The 24,487-nt window shown below is 38.2% G+C and overlaps 1 protein-coding gene across 1 annotated transcript in view; it reads right to left on the bottom strand.

The window, feature by feature from the left end:
* The window catches only part of BIRC6 (baculoviral IAP repeat containing 6), a 342,876-nt gene that overhangs the window by 219,523 nt on the left and 98,866 nt on the right, over positions 1-24,487 (bottom strand). Inside the window, 12 exon segments of the mRNA XM_038394017.2 lie at positions 2,550-2,681; positions 3,296-3,423; positions 5,047-5,184; positions 7,929-8,062; positions 14,062-14,281; positions 16,654-17,000; positions 17,343-17,551; positions 17,712-17,926; positions 18,735-18,834; positions 19,349-19,663; positions 20,483-20,670; positions 21,240-21,374. Of these exon segments, the coding sequence (XP_038249945.2) occupies positions 2,550-2,681; positions 3,296-3,423; positions 5,047-5,184; positions 7,929-8,062; positions 14,062-14,281; positions 16,654-17,000; positions 17,343-17,551; positions 17,712-17,926; positions 18,735-18,834; positions 19,349-19,663; positions 20,483-20,670; positions 21,240-21,374 (2,261 nt within the window).

Below are 24,487 nucleotides of genomic sequence, written 5' to 3'. Positions count from 1 at the left end.
AACTTTTTAATAATAATGGAGAATCCCACACTCTCATACTGGACCTACATTAAGATTATATGGGAACGTGGTATAAATTTGGGTTGGTTGCTTTGCTTTCAAGTGACAAAACCGTAAGTGTGTAATGCAGTTAATCTTACACAAGAGTCAATCAACTTTCATACTACAGCATAGCTTTTTAAAAATTTATTTAGATTGAATTTAGTAATATTGTATTAAACTACCATAGGTTCAGTTCCTTTTGCTACAGTTTCAGCCTAAACAGAACCATGCAATGACTAAGACTGTAGTCATACTCATCCTCAAAGATATTCTAGAGTCTAACGGAACTCTCAACACCATTGTGTATTCTGTATACTTACTTTACAGAAAAACTGTTTTAGAAACTTGACTCTTAATTGATACTATCTTTTCATATTCCTACACCTGTTCATGGATACTTAGCTACCACAAATTCAAATGTATAGTACTCACAGTAATAAATTATAACTGAAATTTATAACCCATCAAGAATACTGACTTCTCAGTTCTTTCCTAGTGGCTAAAGAATTGCAACTGCAGAGATACGGGCCTCAACTTCCCTGCACAAAAAGTAAACATGTGCACGCTGGTGGCAGACAAAATACTTAAGACTCAAGCTATTTGAAAACATACCGACATTATTTCTTGACACGTACAATCAAGGATTCTTTGTTACACTGTATAAACCTTGTGTCACACACTTTGTACACCCTGTTGACCACCCTTCCATTGCTTAATTCCTGCCTCTCTCTTTGGGACTGATTATATGGTAATCAACAGTCTGCAGTTGTCATTTCTAGTACTAATAAATTGCAAGTTGGATACCTTCAATTTGCCACTGTTTGGGCAGAATCCTGTACTATTTTAACAGTACCACCCCGCATCCCCCCATCTTTTTTTCCAGAGTGAGCAAGAGTCACTGTCTTTTGCTTGCAGGGGTTTTTTTGTTTTTGGGGGGAGTGGAGACGGAAGGAAATCTTTGTCTGGACAGGGTTTTGTTTATTTTAAAAATAAGCATGGCAGCTGTTTGAAGCTACTCCCAAGTCTGGAATGCCTTAAGTTGTCAAGATGGCACTGATTAGCAGGTGATGTGCATAATTTTGTAATTTATCACATACATGGTATGTACATACACACAATTGATAGATATTAATAAAGATCATATTAAATGTGGAAGGCTTTAATGCAACATTTTCTACACAAGCAGGATTGCTGTAAAGTGAATCCCACACAGCTTTAACCAACAGCATATTTCAGCCAGTGCGGCAGTGTAGGTGTTTAAAACTGACTTATAAAACCTGCTGCACTCCACTGTTGAGTCTTCATTTCCAGGATTGGCCAACCAGTTCACTTACTGCATCACAGCTGGATCAGTGGCTGAGTTCCTTCAGCCTCTTGTAAGAGTTCGCTAACAGGCCTACTATTCCCCTCCCCTGATCACCTATGGAGTTCCTTCTGTTCCAACTGCAAAATCTTTCTGGCCCTTCCATTACTGTGCAAGGGAAAAGTGACTACATGATAACCACTGCAAGCAGGAAAGTGGTTTATTGTTGCTGCTGTAGAAGAGTCCATTTTACTTAAATGACAACTCAAGAATAGAGCAAAAAGAGCAGGAAAGTGAAATTCATGACAAAGAGGAGTGTTAGTGAAAATGCAGCGCTTGATAAAAATTGCTCGTGTTTCTTTAACCCTACTTTTTCCAATGGTAATTATAAAGTGGCATGCCTATTTCTCTTTATAACCTCTATGCATCTATGATCCCTTAAAGACTTTCAGGAGTCCTAATAGGTAACAAGATTTCCAAAGCCTGAAGATTTCCAAAGGTAAAAATCTAAATGGATATTCAAGTCTGGTATCTATGAAGTGAGTCCTACTTGTTTTATGCTCACAGGAATGTCCATACTGCCTGCTCCATTTCTGTTGGCAGACAAGGCATTGAAGTTTACTAGATTGTTCTCCGAGCATGCCTGGGTTTGTTTTCATCCCTAGTATCCAGAGATCATAACAAGAAGCAAGGATTTATATGTTGCAACCATACTAGTGGAAAGCTAAACTTCCTAAAAATAAGAGCACGTGTTTTCAATACAGCATTAGTTTGCTTTGGGAGGAGGAGGATTGGCATGCTTACTTTTTGGCTACTCATCCAAGACAATTTCCTTTAAAAAAAAAAAAAAAAAATCACACTCATAAGCTAGCCATATAAAGCACACTTTCAGTTCTTTATAGACAAGTGCTGTCATGTGCTTACTGTGTTTTATAGAATAGTTTGACACTACAAACACTTCTAGGTTATTGGTGATTTTGGATATGGTCTGCTAAAAGGTGCCTGGAGCAGAATCAACCAAAACATTTTTCCCAAGCCAGACATTTACAGATGGCTGCTGAATTCAACAAACAGAACAGCCTTGTTAAGAGCCAGAATAAAACCCTTTTTTGTATAAAGTCAACCCAGGACAAAAATGATTTTGCAGGAACAGGTCTTTTCACACAAAAGACAACAAGTGAACTGCAGTTTCAGAACATCATACCTTTGAAGTAGCCTGCTTTAGTTTTGCCTGTTCTACTAAAAGTTTGTATGATGATCCTTTGTTGCTTTGTATTTTCTCTTTTTCCATCTGTTCCACCAAAGCCTTCTGTTTTGCTTTTAATAAGTTAAGTTGCTAAAAGAAAATGTTAATAGGAAAAACAAAAAAATTAAGCAATAAGATGTGAAAAGGATCAGTATTTTCATATGATAGTAAACTTAAATTCAAATTGCAACTTGAGCCTTTTTTAGTTTAGTTTTTGTACAACTTTAAATTATACAACTTCAATGGGCTGCAAGCAGAGTCAGAGCAGATTAGGTTTAAAAACCATCAATATTTTAAGATAATTTTTAGATATGAACACAGGGTCACAGAACCTGTACAGATGTATTTAAAAGTGAACACGGTCTTATAAACGATATACTGTTGAATTATAGCTGGTCAGCCTCTAGAAGCTTGCACTCAGATGTTTGCTGATTCATCAAAAATGCAAAGTAAGTTTTACTATCAAATACGGACCACAGGGAAGTATAACAATATGCTCCACAAGACTGGAATGATTTCAGCAGATCCCATGCCCTGCAGTTTGAGGTACATGTCAAGAGAGATAGGCAGCTTTTAGCTACAGAACCAGGCCTTTGCAAAAGCAAGGTTGAATGAGCTCTGTGCCCAAAGCTGGAATTTTAAGAAATAAGGTACATTACTATAAGTATCCTACATTAAAAGTGCCAGTACACACTGGAAGTTACCTGTTTATGATGAACGAGTTGCTTTCTGATCTTTCTGGAGTACAATCTATCTAGGCTACTGTTGCCTTTAGAAGATCTGCTCAGGCTCTGGGTATGTAGGCTATTATTAATAAAACTCCATTGGTTGCCTAATGGAAAGAAACACATCAATATTTGAGGCTTACTTTTAACAGTTCCTAAAATAGTTGAGAGCAACAATAAGAAGTCATTCTATAAACTAAATATAAAAATGGAGCATTACATTTAAGGCTTCTACTAAACTATTTTAGGTGGCAGCATTACTGCATAGCATGAAAAGGTCAAGAATACAATTTTGCATTTACTATTTTCAAGTTCTTAAGTATGAAACGAAAAAACAAAACTAGTTTAACTTGTACAAACCAAAAGCACCCATAACGTGCGTACTTATCACTCACATTTCTCCTCTTGAAAGATTCTACTTAAAAAAAAAAACACACAAACAAAAAAAACCAACCCGCAACTAATCTAGAAATTGAAATACACTTACTCAAACACACCATTCTCCTCACACGTTAGCTACAAACAGTCACACAAACGTCAAATTGACCTTAAGGTGACACCACACCTTAAGTACGGGCACCACTGTCCAGCTTGCTGGGGGAAGGAGTATTGCACTTTATAGGTGTGGTCTGAGAGAGGCACAGAAGCTGCTGAAAACGTAGTGTGGGTTAGCGTGGTAATGTTGACTCATCCCCCCAGGGACTGGAAGGGCCAGAGAGTTGACCAAGAGCAAGCCTGGTGGGAAAAGTCCTTTTTCTCAGGACCAGGCAGAGTACCACTCACCCTCCTTCCCCTTGGAAATGGCAAAATACTAAGTTTGGTCTGGACCCATTGTGGGCATTGCACTAGCTACTCCTTTCTTGGGGGTTGAGAAGGAATTTTTCCCTCACCACCAGACTGACCAAGATGATACAGTGGGGTTTTTGCTTTCCCCACAGCAGGTTTGTGGAAGTTTTGTTATGGTGAAAAGGGAAGGGAATTAAGTAATGAGTTGTGACATCATAGCCTAAGTGTGGGGTGGATGTCCAGTGCAGGTACTCCATAGGGAAGGAATACAGTGACCAGATAAATGGTTTGGTAAAGGACTTAAAAGGAGGTGTTTGTTAAGGAAGCAGAAAGGGGGTGGCATGACTGGCATGGCGGGAGTCAACCCCTCCTTTCCTTTATAATCTATTCAGTGGGAGAGGGGCGAGAGAATATGATCAAGTCCCAGCAATGGTTTGGCTGGGGACCAGGATTGAAAAAGGGAGCTGGCAGAAGCCCCTCGGTAGATACTGAAATGATCATGGAGTTATTTGAACTATACACTTTTATCTGCCAGGTAGTCCCAGACATCCCCTAATAATAAAGTTGCAGCTGATTAAACTATATCCAGCGTCTCCTGTCCTTTTTTTGGTTTAACTCCCCTCACAATATTACTGACAGTCTCAAAATATTGTGTGTTTCTTAAAGCTCTAGCTCCTGGTATCATGGGATAATGTGAGTATCTCAACTCTTTTTTTTTATTATTATTATTATTTTAAGTTTATACCCATCATGGCTGTGAAAGAGTTTGAAAATGTAAAACATAAATGGCTCAAAAACCAGAAGGCTAATAAATAGATCCCAAGTTGTATTTTTAAAATCTCATGATTCTGACTCATTTTTGAACATGAGTTGGCAGTACTGAACATTTTACAAAGATCTCTAAAATCTAGACTTGAATTAGAAATATTGTAAGTGTTCCATACCTGTCAGGAATCTCTCCCTCTCTTTTCCATTCAAAGGCTTCTTGGCTGTTGCTGCTTCATCTTCAACAGTTGCCACATAGTCTAGGAGTCTGGATACCAGCATTACAACCCAGCTGATCATGGGAATGTCCAATACCCCTTAAACAAGTAGGTTTTAGGTGACATTTGAGTGATTGTTATAATTTTAAAAATTTACTAAATCAGAAAAGCAATGCTTAAAGAATTCCCACATGGACATTTTATGGTGCACACAGTTCTAGGTAATAAGGGTTCCCGTGTTTCCCTCCACAAGCAGAGGAAAGGACTTGCACTCAAGAATCACTGTGTGGGGTCTCGGAGAGCACAGAAAGAAGTTGGGAGGAAGAGAATCATGAAGAGCTGAAGTAAGGTCCAAAAGCAAAGATCGCAATTCTTCTTGTCAGATGAAAAAGGAAATAGAAGGATTCTCCCTCACCGTTAATGTCCCCTTGATTGTGAACCTTGGTAACAAAAGGCAAACAAGGCTCCACAAAGGAGCAGTTATTCTTCTCAACCCACTAACATTCCCCTGTTTTCCACAGATTGGCTCCTCAGCAAGCTAGTTCTCATTCAAAGTGAAATCTCAGCCAGTTGCTGGGAAAGCCGAGACCCTCACATTGAGGGAAGATCTAGTACCTCCTGCAAATTGATAACACCAATATCATTATTGCCTACATGGGCCTCACACACACACACACACACACACACACACACACACACACAAACAAACAGGGGGGTGGGAATTTTTGCATGTGAGTCACACAAAACCTACTTGTACATCACACAAGAAAGCCTTTTGAATCAATGAGTCATTCTTCTGTCCTCAAACAGTTATAAAACACACTAAATTACCGTGTATCAATGGCCATCAGCCTACAAAAGCCAACAGGTCACTCAACCAATGTCTTTAATTAAACTGCATGCTTATATAGACACAACAGGCACCAATAGGCCAAAGATTATTGCGTACCACATTGCAGGCTAAAATCACATTTTCATATCTGTGTGAAAGTACTATATTTAAGCGGCACATTTAATAACTGTTTAGTTTTTAATACAGGACATTTTGTCCATTTATCTCAAAATGCTCTGTAAACTCACGTATCATTATTTCCAATTTACAGATAAGAAAACAAAGGCACAGAAATGACTTGCCCAAGGTCACACACCCAGTCACTGGCAGAGCAAGCAACAGAATCCAGGCACTTTGACTTCCCCGCCCGGTACTCTGTCCATTGGAACGTACTGCCCCATCCTAAATGGGAACGGAAGAGACTTAATGGTAGGGTCTGGAACTGGCAATGCAGACTAGAGGGATAAGAGGTAGGATGGCTAATCTGGGTGATTCTTGTTGCAAACTAGTCCAGGTTTCAGACTAAAAAAACCAAGGAGTCTGATCTACAGTATAGGACTCTGATCCACAGAAAGATGCATAAAAGTTGTTTGGTTTTTGGGTTTTTGTTTGTTTATGTTTGTTTGTCTTAAATGATCATACTGTGTCTTTTTCCTCTATCCAGGCCAATATCTCTGTTCTTCAATCTCTCTTAATATCTAAGTAGTTCTTAAACTCTCCTCCTTTTTTTCCCCTCCATCCCAAATTTTAGCACCCCTCTCACTTTCACCCCAAACACCTGCTTTTTCTCCCCTACTGTTGTGTCTTGTTTATTTTCTGACTCTTAGCTGAAGGACTAATGGGAGAGATACATTAGCTTCTCACTCCTTTTCTTGCTCCCTACATTTGATGCTTCTTCTCACCCCTTCCCCTCTACTGGGAATTCTGTCACACTTGGCACTCATCACACACTTGGTAATTCCCTAGTGTTCACCTGTGCTGCCCAAGGGGAAGGAAGCTGGAAAACCAACAGAGATGAAGCTCTGAAGTCCTCAGTGAACAGGAATAGTGATGCAAGATGATAAGGAAGAAATTGGCAGCTGTGGGAAGAGGGAAGAAGGGGTGGAGGAATTGCAGAGGCAGATCATAAGAACTTATGCCAACCAAGTGAGAGGGTATGGCAGTGCTAGCCTTTAGTACACTGATGGGGAGCAATAAGTCAACTCCCCTCTGTCACTTACAAATCTTTGTTTGGGGGATTCAGGATAGCAGGGAGGAAGAGAGCCAGCTGGCATTTACCAAGCTTGCAAACTCATAAATCCAAGCTGATGAGCCTTTTATAACTTTGTAAGTGTACATGAGTTAAGGGATGTTCCATGATTTAATATTTTCACAAATTTCAAAAATAATTAACTGATTTTCTTCAATTTTGTCATGATTTTAAGATGATGTACAAAGCGAGTCTAGTTTGGAGAATATCAATTCAGTATTTTTAGAGAGCTATGAACATTTAAAGTCAGAACATTTAGAAAAAACACATATTTAGCGAGTCATGAGTTAAGGGCACTTTAGCTATGCACTTGACGTAATTTTATATTCTGCACGCTCTATTAATTTTCAAACAGCCATAATTTGGGCAAATTAAATCCAATGATATTTGGTAAACAAGCAAAGACTAGTTCCCAAAGAGAACTGTATCTGTGCCTAATTCTGAAATTCAGCTACTTTTGCTACAGCTGTCCGAAACCACAGTGGGATAATCTTTTAAACACGTAAAGGTCCTTTTCATCCTAACTGAACAATAGTGAGGCAGATTTTACATCAAGGGGAAAAAAAAAAAAAAAAGTCATGTTTGGGCAAAGACCAAGAATGTGAAATTTTAACACCCCACAAAAAAAATCGATGTTTCCAAATAAGCAAAAAAAGGGATTTTAACTTAATCTGCTTTGAGAGTAGGTGCAATCAGGCTCCAGTTATGAAAATTAGAATAAAGATCTAATCTGAAAATATAGCTCCTAAAATGAAGAACTACCTTCAGTGCGCCTGTGCAAAGGTAAATGAGGTTGCAGAGGTGACAGCAGGTTATCCAAGAGATTAAGCAAACTTTCTAAGACACCACTGTTGCTAAGTGACCTTTGGCCAATGCAGGAAAGCAACACGAAGACCCTAAAAATAAAATTAAAAATGTTTAACACACTGAACAGTTCTCTTCAGTTATAATTCTTATAAAAAGCATTTAAATGCAGTAATACTTCGTGGAAAATACATCAAACAACATTTCCACATGTTCAAATCAAAGATTAAAGGAAGGTAAGGGTAAAAAACAAGCGCTGTAGTTCAAAAAGGTAGGCAGGGTTCTATTTGTACTATCAGAGAGACAATGTAATATAAAATCTGCAGTTTCTCATTTAAACTTAAGTCATCAGCAGTAACTTACCATTAGAAGCCTGCAGAGTTCCCAGTCTATGCATTTTCTTCCCTGAGAATTGGCCAATTTCATTTCCTATTCTACTTGTCCCTACTTTTATATTATAATTCTGGTTATTGTAAAACAATGAACATTTGAAAGCATACACGGACTGAATTTCCCATCCACCACATTACCCACACCGTATTATTCCAGTGTGGGTGCACTCCTTTTGCCTGAAGTGTAAGGTTTTTTGTAATTTTCATTTTACTAATTTATCACGTTTTCCCAAAGGAACAAACTCTTATTTAACTGACAGCAGGTCATCAGGAGGGAATAAGGTGATTACTTCTTGAGGGCACCAGGCTCAAAAACAAAGTTCCGAAATAGCACTGCTTCAAGTTTGCTGGAACACCTATGCAAGCAAGAGAATTTTCCCACCTTTGACTCAAAGAATCCATGAGGACAAGGGAGAGCTGAAGTGGCAGCAGAAGTTTTTCCTATTTGAGATAAAGTGAACAGGCTGGCCCATGTGTTATAATCCTACAAAAGCCTGCACACCCCAATGCAGCAGCCAAATATTTATGGCTGATGTTCCGAAAATTTTTAAGAATAGTACCAAATCTGAATGATCAAGATGACTAATGGCTAGCCTTGAGACCACGCAATTAAGTTCATTACACTTAAGACCTGGGTTTGATTCTAAGCCCATCTTTTGCTCTTACTCCAAAGAGGTTGGACCTGTGTTCCAGATGCTGCTGATTTTATATTTCTATGGAGCTACTTTCAAATCACTTTCTTGCTTCCTAAACCACTAGTAACTGAGATCTCTGTGATGAAAACCCATCTAAGCCTTGCAAAGAAGAAAGTGGCTCATGTTGCTGTGAAGCAACCCTTGCAAATGTGGAAAGAGCATCAGAGAGTCTAGAGGAGTCCCTATCCAGTCCCTCCAAAGCACAGATATGTTGCTAGATCACCTGAGTGCAGCACTAACATCACCACTGAAAAACAAGAAAGAACTGTGATTCACATATTTATATTTTGCTGTTGTATTTCCTTGTAGCCACCTTTGAAGTGAGCAGAAGGAAAGACAAACATGATGGATACGATTCAACCACACTGGGTAAGAAGAGAATGTTTTTGTTAGGACAAGTCACTGAAAATGTTTAACAATACTAGCATTTGAAGTGTCATCATTAAGTTTCAGAGTCAATAGTGAACTGCAAAAACCTCATCAAAACCAATCCCAATAGCCTTTGTGAGATCCCAGAAGAGATAAACCCTATATAGCTATTAAATGTAATTAGCAATGTTTGTATAGAATTTGATACACTTGTTGCCTATTAATAAAGAAATCTGAACTGCAGATCTCCTGATATGCCTGCTCGTAGTATTTAATACGATGAACAGAAATGTTAAAGAATCATTATATTCCTTTCATTCATTACCATAAGGTATTAAATCCAAGAGATTAGTAATATTCAAAAAAAGAAGATTATGGATAAGAATATCCATAGTTGCAGGAAGCAGAATAAAAGTGGACAATGGGATATAAACCACAATCACTCAGAAAACAGGACTACCACTAACTTGTTTGGTATTGAGGAAGCAACTTGCTTTATGGGAGTTATTTTATAAATTATGTATTATGGGGTTTATCTAAAGCACCTATTCCAGCTAGAGCTGCATGACATTTGTGTGTCAAAAAATTTATATGCTGAAAAATTAAGTTTTGATCAACCCAAAACTATTCATGAAACTGGGTCAAATTTGTCAAGTAGTTACTGAACTGAAAAACTGAAATGTCTTGGAAATGCTGAAATGAAGTTGTACACTTTGACATTTATTTTTTGGGCTGGCAGAGGAGGTGGTGGTGGTGATGGCACCACCCTCTTTATAACTTTTAGCCCCGTGGCTAGGGCCCTCAGCTGGAATTTGAGACACCAAGGTTCAATTCCTCCTCTGTCTGATGTGAACAACGAAGGTGAACTGCAATCTCCCGCATTACAGGTGAGCTCTCTATCCAATGGGCTATGGGATAGCCTGGGGTGGATCACACAATTTCTTCTATTGAAGCTGTTCTACTTTTTTATAAAAATTTAAGTAATTGGACCAGGGACTTGAACTTGGGTCTCACATATTCTAGGTGAGTGCACTAACCTATGCAATAATTCTCATTTTTTTTCCCCCCTGGTGCAGTAACTGTTTGTTGTCATTATGAACGTCTATGAATCACCATTATTGCTCCCTTTTTTTTAAAATGCCCAAAAATGAAATGACAAATGTCAGGTCTCATTGAACAAAGCATATTATTCAATCCAATGTGATTTTTTTTTCTGAATTTCTAATTTTTTAAATTTTTTGTTTTAAAAAACAACAAAAATTGTTTTCTAGACACTGATTTTTCTGGAATTGGCAGCAAACAAAACAGTATTCACCAAGCTCTAGTTCTGGCAACAGCAGAGAGAGGAAACCTGATTTGTGGTCAATCTCATGCTCATGTTGTACTTACGAAGTTATTCTGCAAAGAAAAAAAGGATTTTTATCTGCTCCAGTTTCTCAGAATTCTGAGGTATTTGTTAAAATATAGTTCTAATTAGTCATCCTCCTTGGCCTCACCTCAACAACTCGTATATACTTTTTAGTCATGAGTATTTTTAGTAAAATAATTCATGGATAGGTCACATGCAATAAAAAATTCACAGCCCATGACCGGTCCATGACTTTTACTATATATCCCTAACTAAAACTTGGGCGGGGGGCCACAGGTGCTTGGGGGGCTCTGCGTGTCCCTGCAGCTCCTAGGCAGCGGAGGGGCCAGGGGGCTCCACGCACTACTTCCGCCACAAGCGCTGACTGTGCAGCTCCCATTGGCCTGGAACCGCAGCCAATGGGAGCTGCTGGGTGTGACCTGTGGGCGCAGGCAGTGCGCAGACCCCCCCAGGCCTCTCCGCCTAGGAGGAGCTGCAAGGCCATGCCAGTGGGAGCCGGGGAGCCCTGCACCCTGAGCTAAGTGCCCCCCAATCCCCTGCCCCTAGCCCTGAGCCCCCTCCCACACATCAAAACTGCTGTCGCTAGTCCAGGGGCTGCCCGGCTCAGGCAGCCCCTGAGCCAGCACTAGCTGCTGCAGAAGTCATGGAGGTCACGGAATCTGTGACTTCAATGACCTCCCTGACAGACTCGCAGCCTTACTGTAGTAATTACTGCAGTTACTCACTACTGTTACTCACACCTTCTTGTTAACTATTTGAAATGGGCCACCCTCATTACCCTAACAAGAAAGTGATTTTTCCTCCCTTGATATTCTATTGTTAATTGAATTGTCTCATTAGCACTGATCCTCCACTTGGTAAGGCAACTTCCATCTTTTCATGTACTGTGTATACATACCTACCACTGTATTTTCCACTCCATGCATCTGATGAAGAGGGTTTTAGCCCACAAAAGCTTATGCCCAAATAAATTTGTTAGTCTGTAAGGTGCCACAAGGACTTCTCGTTGTTTTTGCTGATAGAGACTAACATGGCTACCACCCTGAAACCAGCCTTATTCATGTAACAGTGGAGGCAGTTTCTCCCAGTTTAGGAAGTTGTATTGAGCTGACACTATTTGTTACACTACACTGTCTACAGACATGCTATATAAAATACACCTTTCTGGCTCCCTGTTCTTAGGTGGTGAGTGAGGACTAGAGAGGGTCGCACATTTCATTCCTCATGTAGGCTGAGCTGTATACTCAGAAGGAACCTTGCCCCCTTAATGTCAGCCACTATGACACTCCCTTACCAACCCAGGCAGGGGGCCCAGTTTAGGAGGGGTCTGGACAGAGTAGGGACACCCTAACCTCCACGTTGAACTCTAACCCTGAGGTCACTGCCTCATTTCTCTATGTAGTGTGACTCTGCTCCCCTGCAAAGGCCTCTGAGATCATTGCCTTTCCCCTCCTATATAATCATAACATTTACATATGTGGACATCAGGTTTTTCACCTTTTTTATCAAAATCAATAGGGTCCTGAACAGATGATGATGTTTTCAAAAATCATCATGTTACTGAGGGGTAGACATTCCATTGAATTGAGTGTAAGGCCTCATTTTGCTCGGCCCGCTAGATTTCCCTGATTTTATTTGGGCTAAAGAATGACTACAGAGCTGGATAACGGTTGAGTTTAGATGAATTCACACTCCTGCGATGGGACCTGATAATGTCAATCACTATTTTGGAGATAAGTATGGATGTTGAGGTCAACCAGAGATCCCAGTAGGCTTTTTATCATTGATGGGAAGGGACACTCATCTGGTTGTCTAAGTCCCTTATATTAAGGAACAGAACCGTGGTTTCCCAATGCAGAGACATCCACTGCGGAGATGCGAGACAAAGACACCCAAGACAAAGGAAGGTAACAGTGCACTAATGAGGCTCCTGATACAGAGGATGTCTTGCACAATCATGTTGGCCCATAGTTATAGATCAAGAATTACTGAGTCATGGCACCACTTTGATCAGAAAAGTCACAGTACTTGGGAAGAGAGTTCTTCAAAGACCTGCTACACAGACATGCCAGCAAAGTGAACGTGGTAATCGACAGCTGAACCGACTCCTGACTTCTAATGCAAGATGTCAGGGAATAAAACTAAATCAGAGATCTTCAAGAGCAGTTTGATATGGTCCTTGACATCCAAGCTTGCATAGCACGATAACACTGTCAAGTTTCATAGACAATGAACTTCCAACAGGCACAAAACCTATATACCTGGCACTGGCACTTCCAAACATTAATCTCAACAGGTAGAGTTTCAGGAGACTCAAGTTTTGACATGTGCAGTTACTGGAGGCACAGCACATAGCATGAATGCAACTGTAAGTCTCTAAAAGGGAAAAATAGGTACAAAGTGTTCTTGGCCACCACAGAAATGATAGGTCACAGCTTAAAGCTGATAAGTTATGAGAAAGGAGATAAATTCTCTCAAGAGAGAAGACAGAGGCAGTGACTGACACCATCACTGTATACCTGCTCACTGCCTCTTGAATTCATAGCAACAAGCCTGGTGGGTGGAGCTGTGCCCTTTTGTAAATTTTCAGATCAAGATCAGCACACAATGAGAGAGGCAGAGTACTCTTGTATCCCCAGACACCGCTAACCCAAAAGTTCTGAGCGTGTTCACTTGTGTAGCAGAAATCCATGCAAGTAATGCTTTTAAGAACTTACAAGTGTGTATACTTCCTTTACAACTCAGAAATGCTGTACTTTGACTCTGCTTTTCCATCAAAGCATTGGACTCACTTTTAAGTTGCATCAGACTGCCAAAATGGAGATTTCCTGTTAAGAAATTGTTCTTTAGATATAATGTTAGTGATTGTTCTTTGTAATTAGATGTAGTGATCAGATCAGTTTATTACAAGGAAGTTCTCATCTTTGTAGTAAGTTGGGTAAGTCCATTTAGCTCCAGACACGACAAACACTTCACCTCTAATTTAGGTAATCTTTTCAATAAGTGCTTAAATCAAAAGGGACCTTTTTAAAATGAAAAGCTTACCTTATATTGAAAAACAGAATCCATAGGAAATATAAAACCAGAACTAGCATTTTTTTCAAGCCTCTGGACTTCTATTGTTAGTGCTAGTAGGAAAAAAAACGCATCTGCCATCTTCCCAAATACTATGTTAAAAACCTAACATTTTGCAACAAAATTATATAAAATCATTCATACATACACAGTAAATATTACAATGCATCTCTATACCAAAGCAACCTTACCTGTCTTGTGGGAAAATAAGAAGTTGTTCCGAGTTGTACAGTTCCTGCAAAACATTAGAGAGAAACTGCCCCCACCATCTTTCACCTCCACACAGCTGAACAAGCAGAAGGCCAGTGTGCAACCGTATTTTTGGGGTCCCACTGATACACAGATGTTTAAATAACTCTTCACAAGCCTGAGCATGAAACGTACTTTGCAGAACCACAGGAACAGAATGCCCTTATAAGAGAAGGAAATCAAATGAAATGCATATGGACATTTAAGAGAAGAGGTGTTTGTCTTCAGATTTTAAAGAGTAGCAAGTTACTACATTTATAAGGAATGCTATAAATTGGATAAAAAAAATTTCCAATCCATGAATGCAAGTTAAAAATAAACAGTCAAATGGTATCCATACAAAAATATTATAAAAGCTTTACATTTATTTTTTGTATGCTTCATTATGTATGGCTTGTTTAAAAAATAATTAAAAAAAGCATGCTCGGTTCTCCAGACTGCTAGTGAAGAAAGCTCAAAGTTACATGGATTTTTCCTATATTGATAATTTTATGTTAGAAATTTCTAAACAGTCAAAAATGTGACAATTAAAGGCTAAGATTAAAATTTTCAAAAATGCTTAAGTGGCATAGGAGCTTACGTCCCATTTCAGTGACTTTCGGTGAGACTTCGGCTCCAAAGAACTACAAGGGGATTTAACTGCCACTTTAGGTATCTAAATCCAAAATTATCATAATCAAAACCTTCACTCAGCTGTCACCTTACTTTATAGTCACCTAAATTTCCACTGATTAAGTCCCTCGGGTACCTAAAAACCTGCTGGTGGGCATGTGCCTATTCTCCTACTAAGTCCTGACACCCAACATCTAGTTTATGCCTAAACCCTGGAGGGATCCTAAACTAGGCTTTCCCCTTTGAGGCCCAATCCAGTAGGTGTACTCAGAGGCCACCTTGGAACACACCTACCTGAGTGTGCCCTGCACAAAATATGTGGTGGTGTCCCCCTTTTTACTCAGGGGCCCAGCAGTTAGAGCACTCACCCAGAATATTAAGTATTTTATACAAAGTGATTGCTAAATTATGTTACCTAATTTAAAGCAGGACGGACTGATTTAATTTACCAATTATAAATATGACCTAATTAAGGAAGCAAGGAACTTGCATTACAATCAATTATTTTAATCTTGTTTTACATTCGTACTTTTTAGTTATTTTCCTAAAGAAAGGTTCAATCTCATTCGTTGGTATAACCATTAAAACATGTTGATGTGCAACCAAAAACAGACTTTATACTAAGTTCAGAGGTACTTTTTGCTAACCAGAAGGCTACACTAAAATCAGATGTAAGCATTTATATAGTTTAACATACATTTATTCAGATTCCTAATTTTTACTTATTATGTTAAATGAATGATGCATTTCTTATTTATTAGATAAGAAAAATTAACACTGCCTTTGGATAGAAACTTGGACTGAAATCAATGGGAAGTCGATACCTTTTTGAATGCCTGTTTAGGTGCTTTTGAAATCCCATTCAGCACCTACCTGCATCTTTAGGTGCCTATATACCTTTGACAGGTTTCAGAGTAGCAGCCTGTTAGTCTGTATTCGCAAAAAGAAAAGGAGTACTCGTGGCATCTTAGAGACTAAAATTTATTTGAGCATAAGCTTTCGTTGAAGTGAGCTGTAGCTCATGAAAGCTTATGCTCAAATAAATTTGTTAGTCTCTAAGGTGCCACGAGTACTCCTTTTCTTTTTGCGTATATACCTTTGAAAATCTGACCTCAGGCCTTTGAAGTTTTTAGAATTAGTAGACCTCACTCTCCTACTGGGTTTTTATTCGTAAGTTGGAAGAGAGAAGCAAACTTCCTTGCTCATTTCAACTCTCAATAGCTTTATCCACTTTGAATGCATTAGTCCAAATCAAGAAAATATTCTGCTAGCTAAATCTGAAACCAAAAAGGAATTAAGAAAAAGCATCCCTGCATAACAAAAATTAAGTACTTACAGTTGGAAAAATGTAAATACAAGCATTCACACCAGTATGAAGACTTAAGACATGCTTAATGCAGTACCTGATATTGTGATCTTTATAAAGCTTGAATTATCCTCAGAAATTAAAGAAGTTTTCCCCCAATTTTATATATAATTAAAAACGCAGCACCCTTTATTTCATTAAAAGTTGACAAGAGCGCATTGATGCAGCATATTTTCATTTAAATGATTTTTTAAATTATAGAAATTTAGGCCTTAATGTAGGTTGTCAATTTCAAATTTAATTTTAAACAAGTCTATTTTTAAAAGGGAAATTTAAATAAAATAATCCATTTTTTACATTTCTTTTTAAAAAAAAAATCATTCATATTTGTCCATCCTGATTTTATAGTAAATGTGATCACAATACAATATAAAAAGCTTTCTATGTATTGTGTGGGTCAATAAACATGACCACTTCTAGCATACCTTCTTGCTCAAAAAGCTAACTGAAGAAGTTAGCAAATTAAGCTTTTCAGCGTTTCTGGAACACTGGAGAAAGTGTTACTGAATATTTTAACCTATCTATTTGCAAACATTAAAAAAAAAAAACCACTAACCATTGGAGGAATGAAGTAAGCTAAGTAAAGTATCCAGTAAGTATCTGATGATGGTGCGTAACTGCTCTGTGGAGGACATCTGAATCAGCTCTTTTGGGTCAGGTTGTTCTTTTAGCGTCTTCCTGCTTGCACCTAAAGCTACTTTGAGCCTCTGTACAGCATGATGAGCCAAATTGAGTTGAAGCTGTAGCTGAATGCAGTCCTGGTAAGCAGAAAACACTCTACTGTCCTCCTCTACTGCCTTATCTGGCTTTCTCAAAAAATATTGAGCATTGTTAGCACTGTTGAGCGGAGGCAGGTCAATGCTTTGCAAAAGGATTTCCAGTCTATGGCATGCCAAGTTGTACCTACAGGGGGAAAATTTCAGCACACCTTTCAACTGAAATTCACATATAGCAACACATATTTAAGAATTAAATTGCTAGAAACTGAATATTTGTTACTTTATATACACTATTAAATAAAACTGAAAATGGAGAGAAAGAGGATATCTTTATTTACTTTTTTTTAAAACCACCACTATGGAGCTTATATTGTAATATCTTTACTACATTACAAGGCCAAGTTACACTGTCTGATATTTTTAAACAAGTCCTGGAAAGTGGCAATACAAAAATTATTGACGTGGTCTTTCCAGTGTTTATTTAAAACAAGTTTAACTGAATATTTGTGTACACATTTCTTCCCACCTGCACTGTATGTCTTCTTGCAATGCAATCATCATTGTTAAGTGCTGGTCAATTTCTGGCTGGTTTGCAGCTTCACCTTCTCCTCTTAGAGGATCATGCATTAACTTCAGTTCACTTTCCAATGGCAAGATATAGGTATGACCATAGTAAAACCCTAATGGGATTTTGGCTCTAGCATTTGTACTACCATATCGACCAATTACGGTGATCTGTAATGAAAGGTAATGTAACCTTTATTGTTGCATAAAGAAAATTTAACACAAATCACACTTCCATTTGAAAGAGTTTAAAAGAACAAGAAATTCAAGAATCAGTATTTGTGGGAAAGCATTTTCATTTTTAGCTTTTTTTTTTTTTTTTTTTTTTTACCTTCATGAACCTGCAAACAGGTGGTGGTATTAAGTCATGTAGAATGAGTGAATGTGTGCTAATATCAGTAGCTACTACCAATCGTCTTCCATCCACCTCTTCCCCTAAAGTCCAAATGTCAATTGACAAGGAAGCCAAGTCTCCACAAGTGGGAATCAATACATCTGTCAACAGTACAGGTCTGCCAAAATCTAAGGTCACAAATCTTCTTGCTCCTATGAAAAAAGTTAGATGGGCTGAAAGCATCAGTACCATTCCAATTAACCAAAATACAAAGTCCAAAAATAGTGGTTTGGTATATTGATTCAGTATAGTTCAGAAAGACTATTTGTGAAAATTTTCAGTTTTACTAAACAAAGTAGTTTGTTAAACTTGCAAACTGACTGAAGATGATCTGAATCATAGACATAACTTCACTTGCAAATAATAGTAAAATGAGTCCAAAATATTTGACTTGGATCCACTGTACCAGTAATTTATGCAGCGAAGTGTACACACACGTATGTACACACACACAAAACTTAAATGCATAAGGGTATAAGAATAGGTGGTATACTTATACAAACTATTCTAAATCTTTTAGAAACCTATGAAGTGCTGGAAAACCTATTTGTTGCCCCTTCTTCACATGTTATACGGGCAAAACAGTTGCCTGCTTTCTCCTTAATTTCACCATTTCTATCACTAGAGTTTCATAACTTCTGCTTGCTCTAGAATAGGCAGCCATAGAGGGTAAACAAATGGCTAATATAAAGCTAGATATTTGTTCCCTTTGGAAAGAGTATTTCATTAAAGTACCTGTCTAGAGATCCCAACATACCTTCTTCTGCAGTATTTTTTCAGCAAGTGTCCTTGTACATTCAGCTTTCTTGGTATACGATGGTAAAGTCACACACATTTATTTACAAAGGCAAATAGGACTGCATCTACACTATTAATCAAAGTGTCCTAGAAAATATTCAACCTCCATCAGAAAATCCCATTACATAAAACCAAGATGTTAAGAAAGAGTTCTAGTTTTACCTGAGTGCATTCGTTCTATAATAATGGACTGATGAGGTGGAGGCTGAAGAAAATGTGAAGCATGAGATATTGCAAGAGCAAGTCCAGATCCAAGTGGATTCTGAGGAGGAAGAAACACTAGTAAAATTAAGGTCATTAAAATGTATACTATTTTGTTTGTATAAGAAGGTCTTGTTCATAAGTGTAAGAATGAAAAAAACAATTCAGTCCCTTCTTACAAGTTTGATATTCTTGACATCACTTACGCTATATTTTGCGCTAGTATGCACCATGAGGAAATACTAATACTAATCAATGGATTCAAACCCATTGAATCCTTGTTCAAAGGATTAATGTAACAGCTACATGGTTATGTTACCTCCTATATAAGGAATCTATTTTCTTTTAATAGAATATCTTATTATAGATATTCTTATCTTATAGATATATCTTATCTAATAGAATATCTTGCCCTGCTATAATAGGCCATATGAAAAGGAAATTCTTTTATCTAGTAGTTAAATGTTTACATCTCAACCAAAGTCGATAAACAGAATTGTTACTCATCAGTCAAGTAAAAAGTAAAACAGATAGTTAAGTCCTGATTGTCTCATTTCTATTAGAAAAGTAATTACCGTTCTGGACTTGTTTGCATTTTTGTTATGTGCCGCAAGATTAACTGTTGGAGGATCAATGACGGAGCCAGGGAAAAGCTGAGCAAGCTCTGCATTGATAACAGCAGAAACTGCCTCATTTGGTGGAGTCAAAGGTGGAGTCATAAACAGAGGTGTTGTTTTTGGAGTGGGTGGAATGACATCTGAAGGATGAATGAAGAACCCTGGTGCGGCTACTGGGTTGGAAGGCACAGAGTTGTGAACAGGACCAACTGCTGATGCTGCTGCAGCTGCTGCTGCTGTTGTCTGATGTAATTTTGCTTCCAGCTTCGCTTTCTGTAAGAAAATAAAAGCAGAGTATGTTGAGTAGACTAACACTGCCTGTAAACGTATTAATAATATGCACTATGGACGGAGTATAAAACCTCAACCTTCATTTAAACTATGTAAAAATGTTATGTTATCCAACTACCACCGTTATGGTTCTATTAATTACCTAACACAAGCTGGAAAAATGGAACACTATTTAACCTGATAACCTTTATTTTGTATGCAGTATTGTCGTAGCCATATCAGTCCCAATTAGTGAGAGACAGTGGGTGATGTAATATCTTTTATTGGACCAAATACTGTTGTGTCTCTCACCAACATTCACTTTCAAATTTGTGTAATTATCCCAAAAATAAAATGGAGATTTATAATGCAAGAAGATTTCATTAAGGAAAAAGTAAAATTGCATACAAATCATCACTACCATATAAAATTTTTATTTTGTGTAAACTGGTACCATTATTAATGGCAACGTCTTTCCTTTAATTCCAGTGTGGTTCCTTGACTATATTGCTCTTCTGCTTGTTAATCAAAACTACTCTTTATGAAAGTGAATGACACTGATCAAATTCCCCACCCTCAAAACCTCACATGTACAAAAATAGAATTCCAAAGGTCCCCCCCCCCAAAAAAAATCGCATGGTAAACATTTTCATCATTTTGTTTAATGAATGTGATCCTCAGCTCAGAGCCATTCCCTCCTCACAGAATACACTATGAAAATGGGGGGAGGAAAAAAAAAAAAAAAAAGTATAGCTCTGTAATTACTTTCTCAGCTTTTGAAGTTTAGAGACAGCATGAAAAAATAGCCAAATAGCCTCCAACCTGTTGCTGAAGCTTCAAAAGCTGCTGCTGTTTCTCTTGCAGCACCTGGAGCTGTTGCTCGGCTGAGGCCATTGCATGAGAGAGAGACTGCAAAGCTACCTGGGCTGCTGAACTCAGTGCTGTCGAGGCTTCCCCAACCGTCCCAGATGAGAGGCCACCAACTGCTGGGGTAACCCCAAAGGTACTCACTGGCATGAAACAAAATAAAAAACAAACATGTATGTAGAAAAGCAGCACAAAAAAGCACTTCTAAATCCTTAATTCCTTTATAGGTTAACAATAAGAGAGCAAGCTAAAAGCAAGATAGAGAAAGTAACACGTCATAATTGTCTCACACAGCAAACTGGACAAAGTAATATTTTCTTGTGTGTTACAAAAGCTGCAATTTATGCACTATGTCTAAATGTACATTCAACAGGTACCTAAATAAAGGTGTTACACTAGTTACTGTAACCTATTTCTTTTGCCATGTGGGGTTGTAATGCAAACACACACTAATGTGCTATACACATTAGTTAAATTCAAACTTCTCAATTTACATTTGAAATCTGGTTTCTTTCAGTTGTTTGTCAAATCTCTAAGATAGTGTATGTTGCCATTTAACAACTTAAAATTTTAAACATTTACACAACTTCTGAAATTGTTTGGGGGGAAAAAAAAGTGTTGGATAAGTGACATTCAAAAATCTAGAATACACTAATTTTTGTGTATAAACTAAGTAGAAATAATAAAAGGTTGTATATACCAGTAAACGTACTTGCATCGTCCCTTTCTATCCTAGTCCCATCACTAGTTGAAACACAGGTAAAGTGCAGAGGCTCAACCTCCAGGAGTCCAGTAAGGGAGGTAAAACTACCCTCAGCTGCTGCACCACCACTAATCTTCCCATTCCCTGTAAGAAAAAAATATTTTGTTCATCATTTAATGTTCTTTTAATAGTGGTCATGAGATTTTTCAAGTATGGACTGTGTCAGCAGTTAAATATAATCTGTGCACATTCTCATCTAACATTTCAGGAGGAAACAATTTAATAAAGATACTATAATATATACACTAATTTTTACAGAAATGCATCTTTAGGTATAGGATTTTGAACGTTCTAATTGTAGCTCAAAGTGCTATCTGGTCAGAGGATCAGGAACAAACAGCAGAAATAAGCTAAGAATGAAGGCTACACTCCGTTTGTGGAAGGACTGGCAAAATTTTGACTTGCAAAAAGTACATTCATCAACCCTAAGTAACATTTACTGATAAGATCCACCCACGCTCATGGATGTGTTTGGGGCAAGTTCAAAGATTTTTCTAGTCCACCAAAGCTCAGTATTAGAATCCTTTACGTTGGCCAGGAAGTCTAAGGAGAGTACTTCCAAAATTAACACTATAACCAGCAACATTTAACACTCATGACTTCCATCAGATTATCTTCCAGCATTTCAAACATTAAGCCACAAGCCTAACTACAGTGATTTAAAAACTCTAAGATACAGAGGAAAGAACAGGTCTGAGAAGAGGAAAGAATGCATTTTCAAAGTATAACGTATTAGATTCAGAAGTTAATCAGCAGTTAACATCTCATTAAATATGTAGTATCTGGAGTGAAGAGAGAACCAGATGGCAGCTTTGCAAGTTTTGGAGATAGATTTCTCTGTCCAGGAGATAGGTTATGTCTACACTACCGCAGGATCAACACTCCTGCGATTGATGCACTCAGGGTCGATTTAGTGGGTCTAGTGAAGACCCACTACATCAATGACAGAGCACTCTCCGGTCTACCCTAGTACTCCACCGGGAATGAGACACAAGGTAAGTCAACCGGAGAGTGTCTCCAGTAGACACTGCACGCAGTAAATTGGCCTAAGTTACATCAACTACAGCTACATTATTCACATAGCTGGAGTTGCGTAACTTAGGTAGACTTACTGCAGTAGTGTAGACACAGCCATAATTATTGACCTTGTTGAATGGTCAGCGGTACCTTGGGGAAACTGCTTGTTAGAAAAGATACATGCTTTCTTGGATGGTGACTGACCCAATGAGCAATGGCAGCTCTAATGGGTTTAACCCTACCTTTTCTTAGGACTTTCATAGAGTAAGCAAAGATTACCAAGGTTGCTAGAAAGAGACTGTTTTATCTTGGAAGAACATTAGGACTGAGGGAGGTTCAAGTTATGAAGGAGAATTCCCTTATGATGCATAGTTATCAGACAGATGGAAAGTAACAAGGTGGGTCTTAACTAAAATGAAGAGTGTGACGCAAAGACAAAACTACTTAGTTTAAGTAAAGCTTGAAGAATAGTTCTGCTAAAAAAGGATTAATTTTGCTTCTGACTGCGGCAACTATGAAAAAAGACAAATCAGATTAACAGAAAATTGGGGCTCAAGCAGGAACTCACATTAAGATTGAGCTTCGGTTTGGGGGCTATAATCTGCCACCTATATCAAGACAGCCCAAATAACTAAATATTACAAGGATGAGTCATGATAGTGCCTTGTCTTCCACTGGTTTAAGACAGCTTTAAATACAATGATCTAGCCTTAAAAGGTAAAGTTGATCTGACATTCAAATCAGGCTACTGTGGAAGAAAAAAAAAAAGAAATCCCATAAGAAACAGAGAATGGTTCAATGGCTGGAGCACTTCAACTAATTATGTTAGGGTCACTAAAATGAGGTATTACCTATGTAGTTACACATAAGTGAAGAAGACCACTTGATTGGTGTTCCTAGCCTCTGTTTGCCAGAAGCTGTGATTGGGTGACAAGGCATGGATCACTTGATGATAACCTGTCTGTTCATTCCCTTTTGGGGCACCTGCCATTGGCCACTGTCAGAGGACAGGATATTGGGCTTGATGGACTTTTCGTCTGACCCAGTATAGCCATTCTTATTATTCCTTTGGTAATTTTTTCTGACATGTTTATCCTTCAACTTAAGAACAAAGGAAAGTTTATTAACTCAACGAAGAGACGTATGAGCAGATACTATTATCAGACATAGAAGTGGTCCAGTACTGCAAAGAAAACAGATTTTATAGTTCTTCGTCACTGTTACTTCTTTTGGGGAACTCAAAAATAGCATCCTCAACTAAAGAATATTTTTAATCAGCTGAAAAACTGAGCTATCGAGTAAAGTAAAATTCTCAGTTTCATTAAGTTTATAGCAGACTACCGATTGATCCCCTTGCTATGTTGCAGGCAAAGTAACATTTTTCAAGTTCATCAGAAACAAGAAAAGATAATCCCACCGCAATCCTTAACTTCCTTCTAGGATGAGAGGTAAAAGACCTCTAACTGGAGTAAAATTAGCTTCATCCAAGAATAATGTATTCCAGTGATGGGGACAAATAATGTTAATCAACTTTCCAGAGTAGTCAGAGACAAAAATAGGAAGGGGTGAGCGGGAAGGATGTCAATTCATCATCTTCAGGACTACTATCCATTAAGTATCTTAACTTCTTAGATATTTAGTCAAACCCCCTACTCAAAGCAGGACCAACTCCAACTAAATCATCCCAGCCAGGCCTTTGTCAAGCCAGGCCTTAAACACCTCTAAGGATGGAGATTCCACCACCTCCCTTGGTAATCCATTCCAGTATTCCTTCCTTGGAGACTATGCTTTTTGGCAGAGTTGACAAAAATTAAGCCTCTTGGAGTTTTTTAACTCATCTAAATATCTCTTGATGCTTGACCTCCATACTTGTCTTTTGGGGAAAGGAGGTTTAAGAGGGGACTCAGGCTTAGTCAAGTCAGATTCTTCTGTTTTTAGGGAATTGTATGACTGATGAAGACAGTTAAACAGGGTGTGGATGACCAGCACCAGAGTTCTCATATCGAGCTGAGAGGCAGCTCTAAAAGCTCGTGACACCAAGATGGATTTCCTCTGGATTGGTGAATGTACTTTTAATGACACCAGTGCCATAGTGGGAAAGAACTCATTGCTAGAAGCATAGGAGGCACAAAAATCAGTTGTGTCATGAAAGGGGAAAAAGGAAAGAGAATTGAGTGGGA

The sequence above is a fragment of the Dermochelys coriacea genome, chromosome 3 (genome assembly GCF_009764565.3).
Source record: "Dermochelys coriacea isolate rDerCor1 chromosome 3, rDerCor1.pri.v4, whole genome shotgun sequence".
Taxonomy (NCBI): domain Eukaryota; kingdom Metazoa; phylum Chordata; order Testudines; family Dermochelyidae; genus Dermochelys; species Dermochelys coriacea.
This window is presented reverse-complemented; position numbering and strand designations above follow the sequence as displayed.